The sequence below is a fragment of the Mauremys reevesii genome, linkage group 6 (assembly GCF_016161935.1).
Source record: "Mauremys reevesii isolate NIE-2019 linkage group 6, ASM1616193v1, whole genome shotgun sequence".
NCBI classification, from domain to species: Eukaryota; Metazoa; Chordata; order Testudines; family Geoemydidae; genus Mauremys; species Mauremys reevesii.
In genome coordinates this window covers 39,499,634-39,521,713 of record NC_052628.1, presented here as the reverse complement: position 1 = coordinate 39,521,713, position 22,080 = coordinate 39,499,634, and the positions used below count along the sequence as shown (strand labels likewise).

General features: G+C 41.5%; 1 protein-coding gene across 3 annotated transcripts in view; it reads left to right on the top strand.

Moving 5' to 3' along the window:
* The window catches only part of CENPK (centromere protein K), a 42,275-nt gene that overhangs the window by 2,817 nt on the left and 17,378 nt on the right, over positions 1–22,080 (top strand). For all 3 annotated transcript variants that reach the window (XM_039544920.1, XM_039544921.1, XM_039544922.1), the window contains exons 2-5: positions 518–544; positions 6,962–7,099; positions 12,163–12,219; positions 15,724–15,796. In XM_039544920.1, the coding sequence (XP_039400854.1) occupies positions 518–544; positions 6,962–7,099; positions 12,163–12,219; positions 15,724–15,796 (295 nt within the window). The remainder of the gene's footprint in view (positions 1–517; positions 545–6,961; positions 7,100–12,162; positions 12,220–15,723; positions 15,797–22,080) is intronic.

Genomic DNA, 22,080 nt, shown 5'->3' with positions numbered 1-22,080 from the left:
GGTCATGTTCTATTGGGGTAGAGGTGTAGTTTGGGAACGGTCTTGTATATTTAAAAAAAACATTCCTGGTATTTCCTTTTAATTATTGTCACTGCTTTCTGACTGACATACTTCTCATACGTAGTCTTCCCTTATGTTGGCATTCAGAGTAAGAATATAGAATTTTGAATCTGATTCAGGATATATGCTTCTATGAAGACAGTGAAACCCACCCCTCAGTCCTGCAAGTTATTCAGTGTAGGTGGCCCCTATATCGCTAAGGAGCCTAGTTGAAGCTAATGTGATTCTGCAAGGATGCAGGGGTCTGCCTACATGGAATACACAGAGGATCTAGGCCTAAATAATTATTAAAGTAGTGTGGATATAGACTTGAACTGAATTAGCTGAGTCAAAAGGATGTCATATGAAGCAGCACAGAAAGATTGTTAGCTTTGTCACAAGCCATATATTGTAAAAGAAATAGATATTACAAAACTTTAGTGGTCAATATCACTTATTTTTTGTGCTTTTGTTATAGGATAAACAAGATGAACTTTTAAAGGAGGTATGTACACTTCTGATTCATTTATTAGGTTATTTGTTAAATTTTAGTAAATTGTTTGTGGCTGTTCTACATAAAGCTAAGTTTGAAGATATTAGAGGCAATTTGTCAGGTAGTTCAGGTTAAAAACTTGGGATAGATTTATTATAGGAAATAATAATAATAATAATAATGTTCTTATAAATCACAAGTTTTAAATTTATTACTTTAAACTCATGTATTTTTATGTTGCCATTGAATTTGTTTGCCGTTCCAAGGGGACTATAAATCTCACTATCTATGTTCACTAGTTTTTACTTCTGAAATGATCTTTGTAGGGAAAACTAAATCTATATTTTTTTTTTAAACCTGGTGTCTGAAGTATTTTAAAAAAGAACAGCAATTGTTTTTGCTCTGTTTCTTATTGAGTAATCTCACTCCTGGATTTTAGACATTTTATAGCAGCATAATTATTTTGTTTTACCTACCTTTTTTATAAAGGGCAAAGTACATGTTTTCATTCATTCAAAAATTTAACGATTAGTCATATTTTCTATCCTCAGCATTCTTGTGAAGAAAGGAAGTATTAGTAATGCTTCCCATTTTACAAATGGGAAATTGAAGCACAGAGATTAAGGCTTTGATCCTTCAAACACTTACATAGATGAGTAACTTTATCTTTGGGTGTAGACCTGAGCTCATTGAGAATTTCCATGTGCACAAAGTTAGTTATGCGTAGGAGTTAACAGGACTAGGCATATGTGAAGTGCCCAAGGTTACACGGGATGTCAAACCGAGATCCAAGACTCAGGATATGTCTGCACTACAAAATTACGTTGATTTTATATGTCAACATTGAGCCTTCAATTTAAGCAAGTCGATTTTGCATGTCCTTACTATGCTCTTCGTGTCGGCAGAGCACATTCTCACTAGCAGGGCTTGCATTGACTCATGGAGTGCTGCACCGTGGGTAGCTATCCCACAGTGCCTGGAGCCAAGTGGAATGTTGGGTTGGGCTTGCAATGCCTCATGGGACCAAAACATTTGCGTGGGTGGCATGGCATTAGCCTCCCATGATGCACTTACCTAAATCTCTCCCTCCCTCCCTGAAATCAATGGCAAACAAACCAAGCCTTTTTTGTGCCTTTTTTCCTAAGCCTGGGTTACCTGCGCAGATGCCAAAGCACAGCAAGCATGGGCCCTGCTTAACTGTACACTGTTGTTGTGAGCATTACAAACACCTCATGCCTTATCCTGCAGTATTTGGTCAGCTGAGGCAGGAGCCGCCACGTGGAACAATGTGATGCCACCCAAGCCCTGCTGGAAGCCATGGAGCGGAGCAATTCACAAATGCTGGTGACAGTCACTCACCACCTTAACACGGTGTAGCGCTGCTTCTGGGCCTGGTAAACAAGCACTGACTGGTGGGACTGCATAGTTATGAATGTGTAAGGCCACTTTCATGGAACTGTTTGAAGAGCTTTCCCCAGCCCTCAAGCGCAGCAGTACTAAAATGAGAGCTGCTCTGACAGTTGAGAAGCGAGTGGCGATAACTGTGGAAGCTTCCAACACCAGACTGCTACCGGCCAGTGGGGAATGAATTTGGAGTGTGTAAATCTACCGTGGGGTCTGTTGTGATCCAAGTTTCCAGGGCAATCAATACACTTCTGCTAAGCAGGGTAGTGGCTCTGGGCAACATGCAGGACATAATGGATGGTTTTGCCACGATGGGATTCCGTAACTGCATTGGGGCAATAGACAGAACGCATATCCCTATCTTGGCACCAGACCATCTTGCCAAAGTGGTACTTCTCAATGGTGTTGAAAGCGCTGGTGGATGACAGGGGCCGTTTCACCAACATCAACGTGGGATGGTCGGGAAAGGTGTATGACGCATGCATCTTTAGAAACGCTGGTGTGTTCAGAAAGCTGCAAGCAGGAACTTTCTTTCCAGACTGCAAAATAATTATTGGTGATGTTGAAATGTCAGTTGTGATCCTGGGAGACCCAGCCTACTCCTTGCTCCCATGGCTCATTAAGCCGTACACAGGCAGCCTGGACAGCAGTAAGGAGTGGTTCAACCAGAGGCTGAGCAAGTGCAGAATGGTAGTGGAATGTGCCTTTGGACATTTAAAAGCCCGGTGGTGTAATTTGCTTATTAGGTTAGACCTCAGTGAAAGCAACATCCCATTGTTGTTACTGTGTGCTTCATAATATCTGTGAAACAAAGGGAGAAAAGTTTCCAGCGGTGTAGAGAATTGAGGTAGATTGCCTGGCAGCCAATTTTGAGCAGCCAGACACCAGGGCAATAAGAAGAGCATATTGAGGGGCACTGCATCTCCGTGAGGCTTTGAAAACTAGTTTCATTTATTCAATGACTCACAGTAATGGGACAGTTATTTGTGTTGTTCCTTACCAAGATGTCCCCTTCATTTCATGTACTCCCCGGTAAACTACACCCCTGCTAACCACAGGGTGCTGAACAAATAAAGGGCCTTTTCTCCTCAATCCATTAATTTTTATTATGCTCACAAACACTGAGAGACAGCAAAGAAAAGTAAGATAACCTGGGGCGAAAGGGCTGATAACATGTGGGTGGGGGAGAAGGGAGACAAGGACAGCTTGCTTACAATTGCATTGCAATAATAATCAAAGGTGTGGGAATGGGCGCCTTCTGGTCCTTGTACACTCCCCTGGAGTTGAGTGCAAGGGATACTGGACTCTCCTCCCACCCCCACCCTTCATACTAGGATTCCTGGGAGAGGAAGATATGGAACTTGGCGACGATGGCAGCAGGTTCAGCATAGGCTTCAATGGTTCTCTAGTGTCCAGCTGCCTTGAACCTCACCCAGATGCCTCAACATGTCTGCTCCCTCATAATCTGCACCATTTTGTCCTGCGTGTCATGCTCGTGTTCCCTGCATGCTCTCCTGTCCTCGCAGTCATTGTGCAGGCTGTCGGACAGTGCAGTCCTCCATGCGCTGAGCTCCGTCTTGTCACTCTCAGAGGCATGCATTAACTCATTGAACATGTCCTCCAGAGTCTTCTTTTTCCGCCTTCTAATCTGGGAAAGTCTCTGTTCTGGTTTGGAGGACGCGTCTATGGACAAGGTTTCAGCTGCAAAGAATACAAAGCACAAGGGTAGCATTGACAGTGCATATATTGTTTCTGGTGCAAGGTTAAATCTTTTTATAAAAGAAACACCCTTCAATGCACATCCCTGCAAGCCACAATGTAATCAGAACCGCTGGCTACTGCAAGAGTCAGTTTGCTGCTACGGCCATGGTGAGTGAGGCCATGAGGCGTGGGCGAGAGGTCTTGTACTGCAGTTTTTGTTAAGACATCCTTGGGATCAGTGGTTCCAACCTCAGAACAGCCCCCTTTCCCATGGCAACCTGGATGGTGCTTGAGGACAGGCACCAGTGTAAAGTCCCGTAAATAATTTGATAGTTACAAAAGCGGCATTGGGTTGGGATGGAAGGGAGACAAACAGGAAGCGTCGTGATCCCTCCCCCCCTTCTTAAAATGCTGGCTGCAGTACACGGTGATTCCTTCCAACCACAACCAGGGCACGCTCGGGAAAGCGTGGTTGTGTGACCCAGAATTCACCAAATGGGTAGATTATTTATTGAATCGCTTGCTGTTTAAGGGCTAGCATTTAAAACTTCCCCTCGTTTCCCTTAGGTGATCATATGTGATATCACTCTCCTGAGGGAAACAGAGGCAGAAAGGGAGCAGATGCTGCAAGCGTCTGAGTCCTTATGCTGCACTGTTGTACGCCGCAATGATGCCAGAAGAGTTAATACTGGTGTAGCACAGGAAAGCGTCCTACCATGGTGAATGAAATAAGGCAGCCCTTCCCAGAAATCTTCTGCAAAGGATTGCAGAGTAATTCCATGAAAGCTTCCTGGAGATCTCTGTGGAGGATTCCAGGGCCATCCCCGTGCACATAAACAGTCTTTTTCGGAGGGCACCCTCTGCATCGCTGGAGTGGCCACCGATAACCACTATCCCAATTCTTTTATTCAGATTCAGCAATAAAAATAATATCATGTAACCCCTACAGTTTGATTGAAAATGTGTACTCACCAGAGGTGCCTTCCACAGCATCATGCTCCACCAATAATTGGTCCTGTGAGGGGATGGGCTCCACAGTTTAAAAAAAGTTCTTGGCTGTTAGGGAGACTGGATCCTCCACTTGCCTGCCATGCATTTTCCTCCTCCTCTTCAACAATGTCCTCGTTGTTGCCTGGGGCTCCTGGGAGGTATCCATGGAGCGTTTTGGAGTAGTGATGGAGTCATTACCAAGAATCGCATGCAGCTCCTCATAGAAGCGGCATGTCTGAGGCTCAGAACCAGAGCGACTGTTTGCCTTCCTTGTCTTCTGGTACGCTTGCCGAAGCTCCTTTATTTTCATGCAGCACTGCTGTGTGTTCCTGGTGTAGCCCTTCTTCCCCATGCCCCGCACAATTTTGGCATAGATGTCAGCATTTCTTCTGCTGGATTGGAACTCTGCCTTCACAGACTATTCTCCCCACAGAGCAATAATATCCACCACCTCCTGGGCGCTCCATGCTGGAGCGCGTTTGCGGCCTTGAACATCCATGATCATCTGTGCTGACAAGCTCTCTATGCCGATTAAACAGGAAACGAAAATTCAAAAGTTCCTGGGGCTTTAACAGGGGGATGGCTGTTTCCTGTGTACCTGGCTGAGGTGCAGTGGAGTTGAAAGTACTCTCCAGAGCGGTCACAGTGGAGCACTGTGGTACACCTCCTGGAGGCCAATTCATTCGAGTTACACGGTGCAGTGTCTACACTATCCCCATGTCAACGCTTGGATGTCGACTTAACCACTATGCCTCTCACAGAAGTAGAGTACAGAAGTTGACTTTACAAGCGCTTTAGGTCGGTGGAAGGGACTCGGTAGTGTAGACACATACATTATTAACTCGACCTAACGTGGCATATGTCAATCTAACTTTGTAGTGTAGACTAGGCCTCAGTCTAGTTCCATCCTTCCCCTCAATTCTGTTAGGCTGAAACAGTTCTGGCTTCATGTATTGCTGAACCAGACTAGCATAGTTCTTCTCCTCTTGATTATTAGGGCATATATAACTATTACATTACTCTCTAGTATGGTGATTGTGTACTTTTGTAGTAATTATTGGCCCTGAAGATTATGTGGTGGCTATACTAAATGTTACCAAAAGGTGAAATATGTAGATTTTTATGGGAATCCAGAGTTCAAGTCACCCCGTGTTCTGTAATGCTATGGCACTTGAAGGTTTGTGGTTATTTCAGTTATGAGGAAGAAAAAAATACCTTTTTGTAGGTGTTCACCTGTTGTTACCATCTCATTGTTTCATTAATAAAGTCTCCCAACAGAGGACAAAGGAAAACATGAGGACAGATGATGTCAAGCACTTTGAAAAATGAATTTTGTGTTAGAATACAATATATAGCTATATTATGTAGCTGACGCCTGGCCTGATGTGAGTAATTAACCCATGGAGGGAGGCCTTATTTCTTGGAGGATAGAATTATGGAGATAAACAGATCATTAAAGAGATAAGCAGACTGGGGGAGGGATAGCTCAGTGGTTTGAGCATTGGCCTGCTAAACCCAGCGTTGTGAGTTCAATCCTTGAGGGGGCCACTTAGGGATCTGGGGCAAAAATCAGTACTTGGTCCTCCTAGTGAAGGCAGGGGGCTGGACTTGATGACCTTTCAAGGTCCCTTCCAGTTCTAGGAGATTGGTATATCTCCAATTATTTATTTATTTTATTATAAACTGAAAACAGAATGTTTGTGCTAAATAAGATAAGTTAAAAGGTCATGCTAAAAAGAGAATATCTGAGCCAGCTAAGAGGGAGAACACACATTGTTAGGAAATGGTTCCCTGGACAAGATAAGTTTGGAATGTAGAGATGAGGTCAAGTGTGGACAATGCATGGTTAAAGCATGCTGCACACATGTGATGCACTGTATAGTAAATGCAATGTAATGTCTAAATGGGTATAAAGGAAGAGAGTTTCTGCGTAACTTGGGAAGTGTGGTATGCTCTTGAGTCTAATCAGCTCAGTGTAGCTTTGCAATATGCCAGATGAAGATACCTGTAGTTGAACTGAGTTTTTTGAATCCCAGAGAACTGGATGAAGTCTTCTCCCAGAGCTGACAAAGTGTTCTGAATAAGCCAAGTGGAAAAGGTCTCTGAGGGAACCTCAACATATTGGTGCTTTGTTTGTTTTAAAATTCTAGTTCACTAATAGAGTTAACTGCTGTTAATTAAAGTTTGTACACTGCCCAGGATTTCTATTGTGTTAATAACTGAAGGGTTAAGAAAAATCATACTGCTTTCCCTGTTTTGCTGTGGATATAATTCTCTATCCTTTCTAATTATTTCAGTTCCATACAATGACAGTTATTTTCTGCTTGTTCATAGGCTGAGAAATTGGCAAAACATATGTCATCATACCAACATGATCTGGCTCCAACAATCACCAGTAATATAGTGTGTTCTATAGATGCCAAAGAAGAACTCTTGGATGAATGTGAGGAGATATGGAGGCAGATGGAAGAGGTATGCATATCATTAGTAATAGACTAAGTTTATTGTAGGTCATCTTCAAAAGCATGTATTCTCACAGAGAAGGCTGGGAGAAAATAATACAAAATACAGGCCAAAAGTGAAAATGTAAATGGCACTGAGGGATCCATTATAATGTGATTTTTTTTTGTTTGCAGTATTGATATTATGTCTAGTTTAGATTAACAAAATGGAATGTAGTGTAAGTTTAAAAACACATAAAAATATTAACTATTATTATTTGTATTGAATTAGTGCTTAGTGGGCCCAGCTGAGACTGGGACTCCATTGTGCTAGACTCTGTGCTAGACATTGTACAAATACTAAGTAGATGACAGAAAGACAGAGGGTGGCAGAGGTTTATAGAGCAGTGATGTTAATTGCCAAAGGTCAATGGTCAGTGGCAACACCAGGAATAGAATTCAGGTTTTCTGACTTCCAAGCCAATGCCTTAACCATTAAACTGTGCTGCCTATCCACATTTTTATTGTTACTTTAAAAAAAAAAAAGCAGAATCCCTGTCTGATTTTTTTTAATGGTTTTGAGGACTCACTATACATTCTGAAAGATGCTAATACACCCATTCTAATTCAATTGGATGTGAAAGGAGCAGTTACGTTCTAAATTATGGTACTTTGATTCTGAATGGCTTAACAGGATTTTATGTAGTATTCATACACAGTAGTACATTATTTTGAGTACTGTGTACTGGTAATAAGATAAATAAAACTATAACCCAACTAATGCACATGAATAATCTGTTCTGTCAATTTTAGTTCAAGAACTACAGTGAAACCCCGCTATAACGCGACCTTTGGGGTCCAAAAAATCCCATCGCGCTAAATGTGGGGTCGCGGTATAGTGGGGTTGCACATTAATCAGGTGGTTCCCAAAGCTGTGCATTGAGGTGCACCGCCTATTGCCCCTGGTGCCTAGTGCCCAGCAGGGGAGAGGACCTGTGGCCCCACACCTGCCGGGGACAGAGAACTCCGGGGCTGCGGGTGCCGGTGCTCTCTGTCCCCGGCAGGTGCGTGGCTGCAGCTTCCCTCCAGCTACAAGAGGAGCCGCGGCTCCCCGCCTGCCGGGGATAGAGAACTCCGGGGCTGGGGGCGCCGGTGCTCTCTGTCCATGGCAGGCGCGGGGCCTCAGCTTCCCTCCCGCTTCAAGAGGAGCTGCGGCTCCCCGCCTGCTGGGGACAGAGAACACCAGCGCCAGCAGCCTCAGAATGCTCTGTCCCCAGCAGGTGCGGGGCTGCAGCTTCTCTCCCCTGCCATGGTGTTGGGGACCATTGGTACAGTATTATACTGTACCTTAAAGGGGAGCCAACCTGCGATCGCGTTATATGCGATTTCGCGTTTTGGCGGGGCGCATTATGGCGGGGTTTGACTGTACTTGCAATATTTTCTTCAGTCATTTTTGCTCAGTTATTGACATTTTAGAAACAGGAATCACCTTTAAAAAGTCAAAATAAAAAATAGTTTAAATACTTGTGACTTACAATAAATTATGTTAAATTTATGTAAATATTGGGGGCTGTACATAAAGAAATAATGTCTAATCATAAGTATATTCTAGGACTTCCTTTTTTCTGTAGGATTCTTTACTATATGTACATAATTTGGTATAGTGCATCACTTGGGATTAAACAAGCTGCAGGGAATAATGTCTCTTGCTTTATCAAGTACTCTTCCTAACTATCAACAGAAATATCATTCCAATTTTTTATCCGGGATGATGTGATCTCTCTTGCCACCAATTTTTCAGAACCGGAGGAGAATCCAAAAATTTTATCAGTTTAGATTACACCTCACCAAAGATGTTCAGTGTAATGATTTCCCAATCTCTTTAGAACAATAAAGGAAATACTTGCACACAATTTTTGATGGCAGTTGGTAGCTGCAGCTACTTCTTTCTTTCTCCTTTTTGTAGACATAACATCACTAATGCACATAGTATGCTGTATCAGGTAATAGTAGAGAGCTAATGATTAGCATATTACCTGCTCAGATTGTGTGGTTTATCATCTAACATTCCATTTATTTTATAATCATTTTCATCCTTTATTACATAGCAAAATATAATATGTTTTATTATTTATTTCCAAAACATTAAGGATGAAGTTTCGAAACCACTACTTGAGTCATGTAGTGTTTGGGAGAAAATATGCAGTTCTCAGGGGAAACTGACATACAACTTAATAGTGAAAGATGCTGTAGGCCCATTACTAACTTCTTGGAATATTATGCACCTGTTTATCCCATAGTGGGGTCCACCTATGAAGACAATAGGAAAATGTTCACATAATGTGAGACACTTTGTCTAAGGTCTCATGCAGGAGCCAAGGTCGGTCATTTCCCTCAACTATAGAAACCAAAATGACTAAATGAAAGTATGAGACCTGAAAAAGAGCTCTGCGTGGCTTGAAAGCTTGTCTCTTTCACCAATAGAAGTTGGTCCAATAAAAGATATTCTCTCACCCACCTTGTCTCTCTAAATGAGGGTATTGTCAATCACCAAGGCAAAAATCTCTCATAATTTGCATGTGTATAAACCTCTTTCTCCCTCCCAACCTAGCTTAAAAAAATCCCCAAGTTACCAGGCAAGAGTCATACGCTGCTCTCCTATGCAGTATTTCAATCCCAAACTAACTGTAAACATTGTGTTTCTTGTAAATCACATATACCATGAACAGCTTTTTCACCCCAAATTAGAATCTGCACATTTGTTTGAATTGTGAGTTACATCTATGTCCTCCAAATTTAGGAGATAAGAATTTTGTTGGTTTTCATTGTAAATAATTGTTGCATTTTAGCAGTAATAGAAATTGTGTGTCACAAGTAAGAAGAAATGTTAAAAAATATAAACCAGGGTATAACTGTGGTATATTTTTAAAAAAATGCTTAGAAGGGGGGATCCCAATTGATAATAGGGGCAAATAGTGCAATACAATCAGTGAAATGAATCTAATTTTAAAAGCCTCCCATAAGAAAGAGATTAAAGAAATATGTTTGTACACCAACACTATCTACTGGATACCTAGGGAAGCAGCAGAGAAATTAAGCTGACATCTGAGCACTCATTTGGCCCAGGTCCAATAGGAATCAGAAGATGGACCCCTCCGACCAGCCCTGAAATTAGGATACATAAAACTGAAGTTACCATGTGCTCAAGAGACTTGACTGAACCCAACACAAGCAGCTGCAGAATCCTAAATGCATCTGACACCTGAACCAGCTGGGTGGAAAGGACTCTCCCTCCATCCCAGGGTTAAGAGGATAAAAAGAAGTGCTGAGATTTAATTTCAAAGATTGTATTTCTCCTTATGGTGGTTTAATATAAATGCCTGTAGGTTATCTTGCTGAGCCTTCACTCTCTAGCGAGAGCTCAAGTAACCATATTTTAGATTTTAACTCCTATATAAGTCCATGCAAATTGATCTAAAACAGGGGTTCTCAGACTGAGGGTTGTGACCTACATGGGGGGTTGTGAGCTGTCAGCCTCCATCCCAAACCCCGCTTCACCTCCAGCATTTATAATAGTGTTAAATATTTAAAAAGTGTTTTTAATTTATAAGGGGGGTTGCACTCAGAGGTTTGCTGTGTGAAAGGGGGTCACCAGTACAAAAGTTTGAGAATCGTTGGCCTAAAAGATATTGAAAAGAATTTTTAAGCAATTGCTTTTAATATTCGAAATTTATCCCATGTGGACCAATCCTGTCAAAATGTAGTAACCATATTCTTAAAAGGGATCTTAAAGACAAGTGCATTCTTGGAAGTATGATAAATGTGTGAGGAACTGAGAATTTATGACCGTAAGTAAATGGAATAAGAATCTTGGTAATTTGCATTGCCTATATTTTACTGTTGATTGTATGTTAGTGTGGTACAGAGTCAATTAATGAATTATTGGTTGGTTAAAAAAGTTGACCTGAAAAAACCCAGTGTTAAAACTAGTAAGCTAGCTCTCGCTGTACTCAATAAAAGGAGTTATCCTACTGGATTATCTTATATATTGGCAAACTGAGTTTGTTAGATTTCAGCTTTAAAATGTAACTGGCACCCTGGCAAATTCATAAATTGACCCCCTTTCATGCTTATGTCTGCACCTTGGAAAATTGGGCCATTTGTGTTCAAATCATTTTTTCTCAATGTATGAGGCATGCTGCCCTGGTGGGGGTGCAGAAGTCTACAGGGGATGTGAACAGATGTTTTCAGTTGCTTTCCAGTCTTAGCTTTCATGAAAAATAAAAAGTCTTTAGCTGTTATGCTAGTCAATAAAACTTTGAAATGTGACTCCAGTGTAATTGAGGCAGCAATGTCTGTCCAAGTTTCCAAAGAACCAGAAACAATAGCTCTACAAGAATTGTCCCATTCATTTCAGTGGGTGCTAACTCAGATGCCAGTGATGATATTTTGTATGCCAACATCATTAACAATTTCATGACTTATCAAAGCAGGTGAGAAAGGATAGGATGTATCATAGCATAAAGATTTAAGATATGGATAGAGCTTGAACAACTCACAGTGTGATTGAAGCAGGACATGATTTGAATGCTGAACTCCTTCAGGAAAACAAGAAAAAGTCTGGGAAGTGCTGGTTTAAAGTGTGAGCCATCGCTGATTCACTAATTTCCCTCTCAATTCTTTTCCCAATCAGTCCTGTCCCCACCTTTCTTTCTTAGTTTCCCCTTCAGTCCTGTCTCTGAGCCTCCCTTTCCCACCTGATCTCCATGTATTCAGAACTCTGTCTTCCTCCTAGTCAGACATTTCCCAGCTATTGTCTCTCTTTCCAGGTGGCCAACCGTCTTTTTGTAGTGCCTCCACTTCCACTTCTTCAGTTAGTGAAGGCCCAGTCCTATCCCTTTTGTTGTGATCTGCTGTTGAAACATTCTGTCATTGTCCTCTCAGGCATGGCCTCCAGCAACATGGTGGGAGCCATGTTAATACTTCTAATGATAAAACAACAACATTATTTTGGAGGAATTTTAAATCACTATTTGGTTGGCCTAAGAAGGGAAGGAATGATAAGTAATCACTGTGTTTTCTCTTTCTACAAAGTGTCAGAGCAAGCTAACACTGCTAGGAATAGAAACACTTCCAGAATCAGATGCTCAGGTAAGTCCATCTTTTCTGTACTCAGTGCATAGGCACTGACTCTGTGGGTGCTCCGAGGCTGGAGCATCCACAGGGAAAAATTGCTGGGTGCTCTGCTCCTACCAACAGCTCCCTGCCCCAGCTTACCTATGCCACCTCCTCTTAGCGCGCCACTTCTCCCCGTAGCTCCAACGCTTGCCGCCGCGAAACAGCTGTTTCACAGCGGCAAGCACTGGGAGGGAAGGGAGAAGAGGAGGAACGTGGCGCACTCAGGGAAAAGGCGGGCGGGGGCGCAGATTTGGGGAAGGAGTCCAGTGGGGTAGGGAGGGGGCAGAGTCGGGGCAGGGACTTTGGGAAAGAGGTTGGAATGAGGGCGAGGCCGGGGGCGGGGCAGGGTGCGAGCACCTACCGGCACTGGGAAAAGTTGGCGCCTATGACTCAATGGACAATTTTTAGTTTTCTATCAGACAAATACCAATTATCTCTCTTTTTTAGGAAATAGGTGAACATTCTTCACTTACCCTATACAAAGTTGTCTACTTTATCCTTATTGACTCTGTTAATAATGTGTGAACGTTTTAATAATGGGTTCTCTCAAGCAGTAAAAAGCTGACCTTAATTTGTCAATTCCTGATATTTTTATTATGTGAACTTGGCTGATGATTCATGGTGCATCTTAATCTTGAATTTTTTAGCTGAGCGAAAGCCAAATTTGAGTCTGCCCTACCTTTTAAGGAATGCATGATCATCACAGTAGCTTTTGTACTTAAATGTACACTTCATTTCTTACTAAATTACTTTATAAAAAAAAAGTTCAAACGCCTGTACCTATTTTAGTGTATTTAAATGCTCTGGAAATAGAGGAAATTATTACTGTTTCATCTCTCCTGCAACTGGGAACGGCAAACATTTTGATAAATGGAAGTGAAGATTCTTTAGCTTCATTTTTCATATGATCTCCTGAAATGGTATTTTGTGTTTTCCAGCTGCAGTTTCTCAGTGTATCTCAACAGCAGCAGTACACTAGGGGACTGATTGCCCTTTCTTCAGCAGCTGAACACTACTATAATAAAGCTCTGTTAAATCAGAGAAGTAGTCCTTTTTTACACAGATACGAATATGTAGGCCCTTACGCATAAAGTGAAGACTTAAAAGTTTGGATTTTGAATTGCTATAAGATAAGAGGTAGTATACTTAAATGTTATAAAAGTTGTCATGGATGCTAGTAACCTGTGTTCTGTGACCTACATTGGCTGCCTGTTAGTTTGATTTTTAAGTTGTTGGTTTTGATTTAGAAAAGACTGGGATCTACCTGTCAAAGAAACCACTTCTCTCTCTCTCCATGACATTACTGCCACAGTTGTGGTCAGCAGAGGCATGTGAGCTGAAGACTTTTCATCAGTGATCTGGAAGTAAATCTGAAATCACTGCTGATAATATTTGCAGATGACATGATTGTTGGAGTGGTAAATAATAATGATGAGGACAAGGGAGTCATACAGATCAATCTGGATCCCTTGGTAAGCTAGGCCCATTCAGACAAAATGCACTTTAATACAGCCAAATGCAAAGCTCGACAGCTAGGAACAAAGCCATACCTACAGAATGGGGTAGGAGACTGTATCCTGGAAAACGGTGACACTGAAAAGGATTTAAGAGTCAGAATGGACAAAGCAGTTCAACATGAGCTTCTAGTGTGGTGGTGATGCAAAAAGAGCTAATCCGAGCCTTGGGTGTATAAGCAGTGTTGTAGAAGTGGGGAGATGATTTTACCTCTGTATATGGCCTTGGTGAAACTGGTGATAGAGTACTGTATACAGTTCTGTTGACCAGATTTTAAATGAAATGTTGACAAATTGGAGAGGGTGCAGAGAATGGCCACAAAAATTATTCAAGGCTATGGAAAGTGCTTTACAGTGAGAGGTTTAAAGAGCTCAACCAGAAGATTGAGAGGTGACTTAATTATAGTGTACAAGTACCATCACAGGAAGAAAAATCAGGTGCTAGAAGTACTTTAATCTAGTGGAGAATGGCTGGAAGCTGAAGCCAGACAAATTCAAATTTTAATAGTGAGAATGACAAACCATAGGAACCAACTACCAAAGGAAGTGGTGGATTCTCCATCTTCTGTTGTAATCAGACCAAGACAGGATGTCTTTCTGGAAGATGGGCTTTAGCCAACTACAAGTTATGCTTTAGTCAAACATAAGTTATTAGATTCAGTACAGGGGTAACTGGGTAAAATCAATAGTTTGTGATACACAGGTCAGATTAGATCAGCATTTCTCAAATGCAGCCACCAGGGGCTTTTCTTGTGGCCACAGCATCCTGGGCTGTGATTTTTTGAGGAGGGGAAGGAGAGGCAAAGCACCAGCTCTTCCCCTGGTGCTGCCTGCAAGTGTTGGTCCCTACCCCCTTCCGGAGCCACAAACACTGTAGGAGCAAGCAACCAGTATGAGTTCCCCACCTTCCCAGGGGCAGTGTGTCTCGGGCTTCAAGCTTCCGCCCTGGGGTGGTGGGCGGCAGACTCTGTCCTCCAGCCACAGGGCTTTGGGCTCGATGCCTGGACTCACCCCCCACCATCACCTTGACCCCCTGTACTTCCTCCAGACCCCCATTGCTCCTGGCCCCCCTGCCTCCTTATCCACCTCCTCATCCAGGGCTTAATTTGTCCCCCAGTATACCAGGGCTCAGTAAGTCTGCTGTGAAAAGTGATATTAACAAATATACAAATATCACTTTTCACAATAGCAGACTTACTAACTAGCAATCTAAAAAAATAATAATAATATGCAAAGCACCTTATTTTTGTTTCTATTCTGTTTAGGTCCAGTAAAGAATAGAGACAACTCTACAGTATTTTTATTATTAAGTCTGCCAAAAAAACCAAACCTCCGTAAATAAGCTGGACATGTATATGTGCATAGTTATTCGTTTTTCCTAAAGTTCCTTAAGTATTTTAGGAAAAAAATTTCAGAGCTGCAACCAGCAAGAGTTGGTGGCCGCACTCTAAGGCCACCAAAAAATATGTTGTCAGAACCCCTGGATTAGATGATCTGCTGGTCCCTTCTGACAGCCCAAATTTGTCACTTTTCAGAGCATGCTGGAAATGGAAGATAGCTACAGCTGGGTGTGGGACTCTGGGGATTGTGTGGGGGTTGATTGATTTCAGACTTATGTTGTCACTCTTATTTGAATTGATCTGGTGGAATTGACAGGTCTCTTAGTGTATTTTTTAAATATTGTCAAGGGCACTCAGAGCACTGAATTGGGTGATCTTTTATTTTATTCTGTATAAATCTAAATAATTAACTTCTAAGTAGTTGTACATTATCAAAACAAATAGACTAAGCAATAGTGATTCTAAAAACTAGTAAAATGTGCTCCATTGTATCTTCCAGATTCTTCCTCGTGGAATACTAAATCATTTTTTACCATGTTCTGTCTCATTTTATTCAAATACTATTCAGCACATTTCAAGAGTTAGTTTTTAAATACTCTTTATTTTTCCTTCTTGTTTTACAGCTTTCATTGTTAATGATGCGAGTGAAGGCTTTAACAGCAGAGTATAATCAGTGGCAGAAACGAAGTCCTGAAAGTAAGGATTTTTATTAATATTTTTATAGACTTCGTTTAAAACCAAAGTTTATATGATTATCTTGGATTTACAACACATCGTTCATCCAAGCAGTTGAGTGTGCATATGTAGAATATTTAAATTGCATGCATCATCAGACCTAGGTACCTTGCAGAAATCAAAATGAACTACAGTACTGCCTACAATAGTGTCCTTCCACTTTTGTGTCTGTGCTTTCTTTTTTGAAGCACTGACATCTGAGTTAGCACCTGTTGCAATGATTGAGGCAGTTCACAACTTAGAACTACTGCTTCTCTCTCTTAAGGCTATGTCTACACTACCACTTATGTCAGCAAAATTTCTCTCGGGTGTGAAAAAACACACCTCTGAGTGACATAAGTTTCACTGGCATAAGTGGTCATTGCACAGCACAATGTCAGTGGGAGAGCTTTCTCCCATCAGCATAAAGCAGCTATATGAGAAATCTTACAGTGGCGCAGCTGCATCAGTACAGCTGTGTCGTTGTAAGCTCTCTAGTGTAAATATAGCCTAACACTCCCTTTCATAGGATGGGATTTGTTGATGTTCAGCACTCCTAAAAATCAGGCCACTAAAGAGATGAATAATATTCCAGGAGGTTATCAATAAGCCTCTATAGCAATTTCTGAAGGGCCTCTATCAAGAATTCTGGTCCTTAGTTATAGAAATTACAGGATAATTCTGGCAGAAAACTGTGGTTGCTGTTGAGGGTTTTATAGGTAACCAATACCTTGAAATGCATACAATGTTGGATTCAGAAGCAGTGCAAAACATTTATTATGTGTGTGTGGTGCGTTCGTATTGGCCTGCCCCAGTGGACTGTCATAGTGTCTACTAGCTGAAATTTTCAAGATAACTTTGAGAGTAACACAATTACAGTGCATTACAATATCCTTTTTGGATTTAGAGTTCACAGACACCAGGCCAAACAAAGATAAGAGATACTTTGTGACATTACAGCATTCTGGGAATTCAAGAGCAGTTACTGATCCAATAATTCCATAACATTTGGAGATTTTTTGAGATAAAGGGTATGCATCCTTCCTGTGTTCTTAGCAGTCATTATCAGACAAAACATTCATAGCCCTATCAATTCTTCAAGGTTCTCTCTTCTGCCCAATAGCTTCAGCACCATTTGGTCTGAACTGAATTGTAGTTAACTTGAGTTTACCGAAGACCCTAATTTGGCCAGGCATTGGAAAAGCAAGATCCAGCAGAATCTATTCAACAAGAAGACACAAACCTGAATATCCTCTGATGGTATTATAGCCCAAAATGTCATCTTATTCTCCATAATGGAAGATTGGCTCTGGATAGAACAGATGAATTCTTAATCAGCAAAGATCCTTTTTCTATACAAACTTATTTTAGAACTTGTCTACATGAAGAGATTTAGCAGCATAATTATACCGGCATGATTATACTGATATAGCTCTCCTCATGCACACACGGAATAAGAGTGCTTTTTCTATCATAGAATATCAGGGTTGGAAGGGACCTCAGGAGGTCATCTAGTTCAACCCCCTGCTCAAAGCAGGACCAATCCCCAGACAGATTTTTGCCCCAGATCCCTAAATGGCCCCCTCAAGGATTGAACTCTCAACCCTGGGTTTAGCAGCCAATGCTCGAACCACTGGGCTATTCTAGTTTAGCTTATGTTGCTTCCAAAGTGATTGGATCACAATGCAAACTGCGTATCGTGGTTTTGAACAGTTTATAGCTCAGCAATATCTGAACAGATTTGTAATAGGAATAGCAATAGGCACCTCTTCTCCTCTGTTAAATTTCAGGTACTTATGGTGTACCTTGGAAGTGTTAGTTCTTCAAAGGAAGAATGAAAAAAAATTACAATGGGAAGTACTAGACAACCTTAATTTAGGTGTTGTTACTGCTCCTTATGTAATATCAACTGAATAAATATTAAATAGAATTTTTTTTTAAACTTTCTGCAAGACACCATAGCTTTGATTTTGTACTATTGTGCTGGGTACGAGTCCTAGTCATGGACCAAGACCTCATTGTGCTAGGCACTGTACAAACACAGAACAAAAGTACAGTCTCTACCCCAAAGAGCTTACAGCTAAATAAATATAAGACAAAGCAACAGATGGATACAGACAGATGCAGAAGTATAAGAAATCAATGAGACTACATTGGTCCTACTGGGATCTAGGAAGTGGGCGCCCACTGCTAAAGGACCTCCCCCAAGCCTAAGGGGAGGATCCACTGGGCCTGCAAACCAAATGATTCTGGGGGACAACTAATGAAATAACGGGGGAACAGGAGTGCGGTCAGAGGGTCAAACGAAGGGAACCTGACTGACAGGGACACAGAGCAGAGAACCCCGGACGGCACCCACTGCTCCTTGAAGGCGTCAAGGGAGCCAGTGGACGCCGCCCAGAGGAACTCTGCCCGGATATGTGAACGGACAGAGGATTGCAAGTAGGCCCCCACAGTCACAGGAGACCCCATCGGCCAGCCTCCTCTCCCTGGTTTTATAGATGTCCATTTTAGCCAGGGCCCGGAGGAGGTTGACCAGGAGGTCACTTGACTTCGTGGGGCCACAGATAGGGAGTGCATAAATAAGAAGGTGAGGGGAAAAGTGCAACCAAAAACGTAACAGGATGTCTAAGAGGAGCCAGAATAGGGACTGCAACCTGGCGCACTCCAGGTAAACGTGCGCCAGGTTCTCCCTCACACTGTAGAAGGGGCAAGTGTCCGGGACGGGGGTAAACTGCGCCAGAAACACGCCTGTGCTCACTGCCCCATGAAGGAGCCACCAACTGATATCCCCGGCGGGCCTCGGGACCAGGGTAGAGTATAGGCTGGCCCACCAGGGTGCCTCACCCTCGAAAGGTGGCAGGAGCTCCCGTCACTTCGTGTCAGGGTGGGACACGAGGGTGAGGAAGTGAAGGGTGTGGAGCACGAGCATGTATAGATGTTTTCTTGGCGCGGTCTGGAAACGAACGACTGCAAGTCATGCAGCCGGCTCACGGTGAAGGGGCAGGGGGGCCGGTTGGGTCCACTGGGCAGGGGCCTGATGAAAAGGTCCGGAGGGCCTGGGGTGGAGGGTGGGCGGGGCATGCCCTTTCGCAGGACCCGGTTGATGTAGGCCCCAGCAGTGGGCGACAAAGCGGCCCTCACCTCCTGAAGTACTCGCTGAGGAGTACGAGGCCTGGAGAGCCCCATGTGCTGAGCTCTCGGATGGAGGGGAAAAAAAAGGAGCTGCCGGTTGTATCGGAGCCCTCGGAAGCGGCGCAGGAAGGCGTATGCCAGTACTCTCCACACCGGACTACCTGCACCATAAAGGTGGTAGGCAGTGGTCACAGTATACCAGCAACCTAACCATCTCTTCCTAAACATACTACTTTTTTTTCTCTTTATATATAGGGTGATAAGAATTTCCATAATAGGAAAGCATCAGTAGTTTGTTTGGTCTGGGGACCTGTCTCTAGCAGTGGTCAGTTCCAAATGCTTCAGACAAAGGAGTAGACCAAAATTAGACCAATTGTACCAAATTGTGCAGTGCTGTCCTATGGGAGAATATTTCTTCTTGGCCACTGCTGATGATCATCCTTGTAACATAAGGATTGCAAGCACTTTTAATTTTTATTTTTGCTAAGATAAATGCTTATGTTTTTGTACTATAAATATTTAATCATTTTTAAAATCTTAAGCTATTTGTGTTACAAAAATAGATTCTTGTGGCATTAAATATTTTTAGCATTATGTTTGAGTATTAGTTGGCTCATAATGTTCTAATTTATTTGCACCTGGTTAGATTTCTTATTACATATGTTAATTTTATAGTACAGAAATTATGTGTATATAATGTATCAATAACCTCAAGAGACTAGGTGGGTGAGGTAATTTTACTTCACCTACCTTGTCTCTTCAGTATCCTGGGACCAACACAGCTACAACTATATTCCATACAACATATATATAACTTAACTTTTTACAGTCTAGGCTTTCCCTTGTTACTTATAAGTCTCTTTTGAGCCACTTCGTTGGAGGTGGGGATTAACTTTAAGAGATGTCATAAGATTATGGCCTTTATATGAAAATAAAGAACTGCCATGCTTTCACTGTTCTGTGTCCATCTGGAATTTTCTCAGTGTACCTATTCCTCACTGTGAGAGAGAAGATGCTTTGTTAACAGAAAACGCTGTCTAAATGATGCTAAATATGGGATAGGGATATTAGTCAAGTTGCCACAACTCAATATTAGAGCCTGAATGTCAGGCTGTCTTGTACCCTGCTGTATATTTTTAGCAATAACCAGTACAATTACTATAATTGAGTGTCTGTCAGCGTTTCCATTATAAACCTTGCTTTTGGGGGTTATAACTTGGCAGTTACAAATTTCATTGGGCAAAATCTTGGCACACAGGCTTGAATCCACAATGCAAATTTTTATTTTTGCAAGACTCTTTAGTCTCTTGTTCTTTCTGGGTTTCTGATACTCTATATATAGCTCTAGAGATGCTTAATCAGCTGAATTATAACTTTTTAACAAGCAGTTGGCACTTAAAATAGATTTGAATTTTTCTCTTTTCAAAATAAGAATTAACCACATTTTAAAGTTTATAAAACATATGTGGTCTATGTATAGTACTTTTTTTGTGTGCATGATATCAATATTGTGCCAGATTCCTATCACTTGAATTGGCGTTTCCATACAAAGGCTTGCATAGTAATGATTCCTTGCATTGCTAACATCTGGTAGTATTTTGCATTGCAGTCATGCTACACATTGGCTTGCTATTCCATTTGTGACCTCCAGGCTTGATTTTTTTTTTCTTCATATTTTGTATGTAGGAATAAAATCACACACCAGGAAAAGGCTTCAAGTGGTAGAAGATGCATCAGCATATATGCCTAGTGACTAAAATTGCCTCCATGCTATGCACTGGCTCACCATTGAATACAGAACAATTCAAAGTCTCTATCCTGATATTCAGAGTCCTTCATGGGATTGGCCCTAGCTTCTAAAGAGATTCCCTCTCCTTCTACAACCACGACCTCCACAAGTCATAGCGCAGGAGACCGAATTTACTGCATGTGGACTATTGAATTCTCTTCAGCAGGAGATTACTTCTATTTTTAAATACTTGATGGGCACTCAGATATTACGATTAAAGGAGGCATACAAGTACTTAGGTAGAAATGCTTTAAGTTGAAGGAAGAGGTAGGAAAGAAGTGATTTTGAATGGACTGAAGTGGATAATTCAAGATAGAAAGGATTTGTGATCATCACAAAGTGTAGAAAATTGGTTTCTTTGGATTCTTCATATCAAATGTCATTGACTGGATCTTGGCCTATTGAAAGGGAAGAGCAGAACTCTAACTAAATGAATTCTGCATTTAAGACATTTTCAAGTCTTTGTCATCGCGAAATATAGCCATGATGATGATTAAAGCCATGATGATGATTAACATCAGCTTAGTTCATGGAGGTTCTACTCATCTTTTGTGATTTTACTTCTGTCTCACATGCTCGTAATTCTTTACCTGACACTTTTTTTAATCACACTTTAATTGAACACACTTTGGGTACAGAAATCTTCCTTGTTTCAGTATCAGCTCATACTCTGATCACTGCTGAAATCACTACTTCACAGTTTGTTCAATATTCATGGAGGTTTAACCAAACTTTTATTTAAAAATCTTTTAAAATAGATTTATTTTTGCAAATGTATTAAGTGCACCTATATTTTGGAAGACAGCTAATGCTTCTATATGGGGAGCTATAATTTCTTTTCCTTTTAGTAAAAAGAAAGCTTTATCACGGGAATTGCTTATGTTAGGATGAGATATTATGGATCTTGATGTCCATATTTTGACACACAAATATGCTTCTGGTGCTATAACAATTTGAAGCTGCTATGGTAGCTTTAATTTCTCTCACTACATAAAAAGTTGCAAATGCATGCTTTAGTTTCTCAAAATCCATGTTTTTATTCACATATAAGCAAAGCAGGGAGGATGATGGCACACCTAATCAACACTTCAAATGTATCAAACAACCTGGAAGCTCTGAATTAATGAGATGAATCTGAGATGATCTCTTGCATTTGCACCTTTTTAAAAAGAATCTCTCTTTCTGTGAAAATAATCAGCTCTCTCCATAATTTAATCCATTTTTTTAATGATGTCCAATTACCTCTTCTTTCTTTTGAACAACTGGAGTTTTTGAGTGAAGGGTGACTTTTGTTAGTGTAAACATAACCTAAAGCACGAAGTTCAGATGGTTTTGAGAGAAG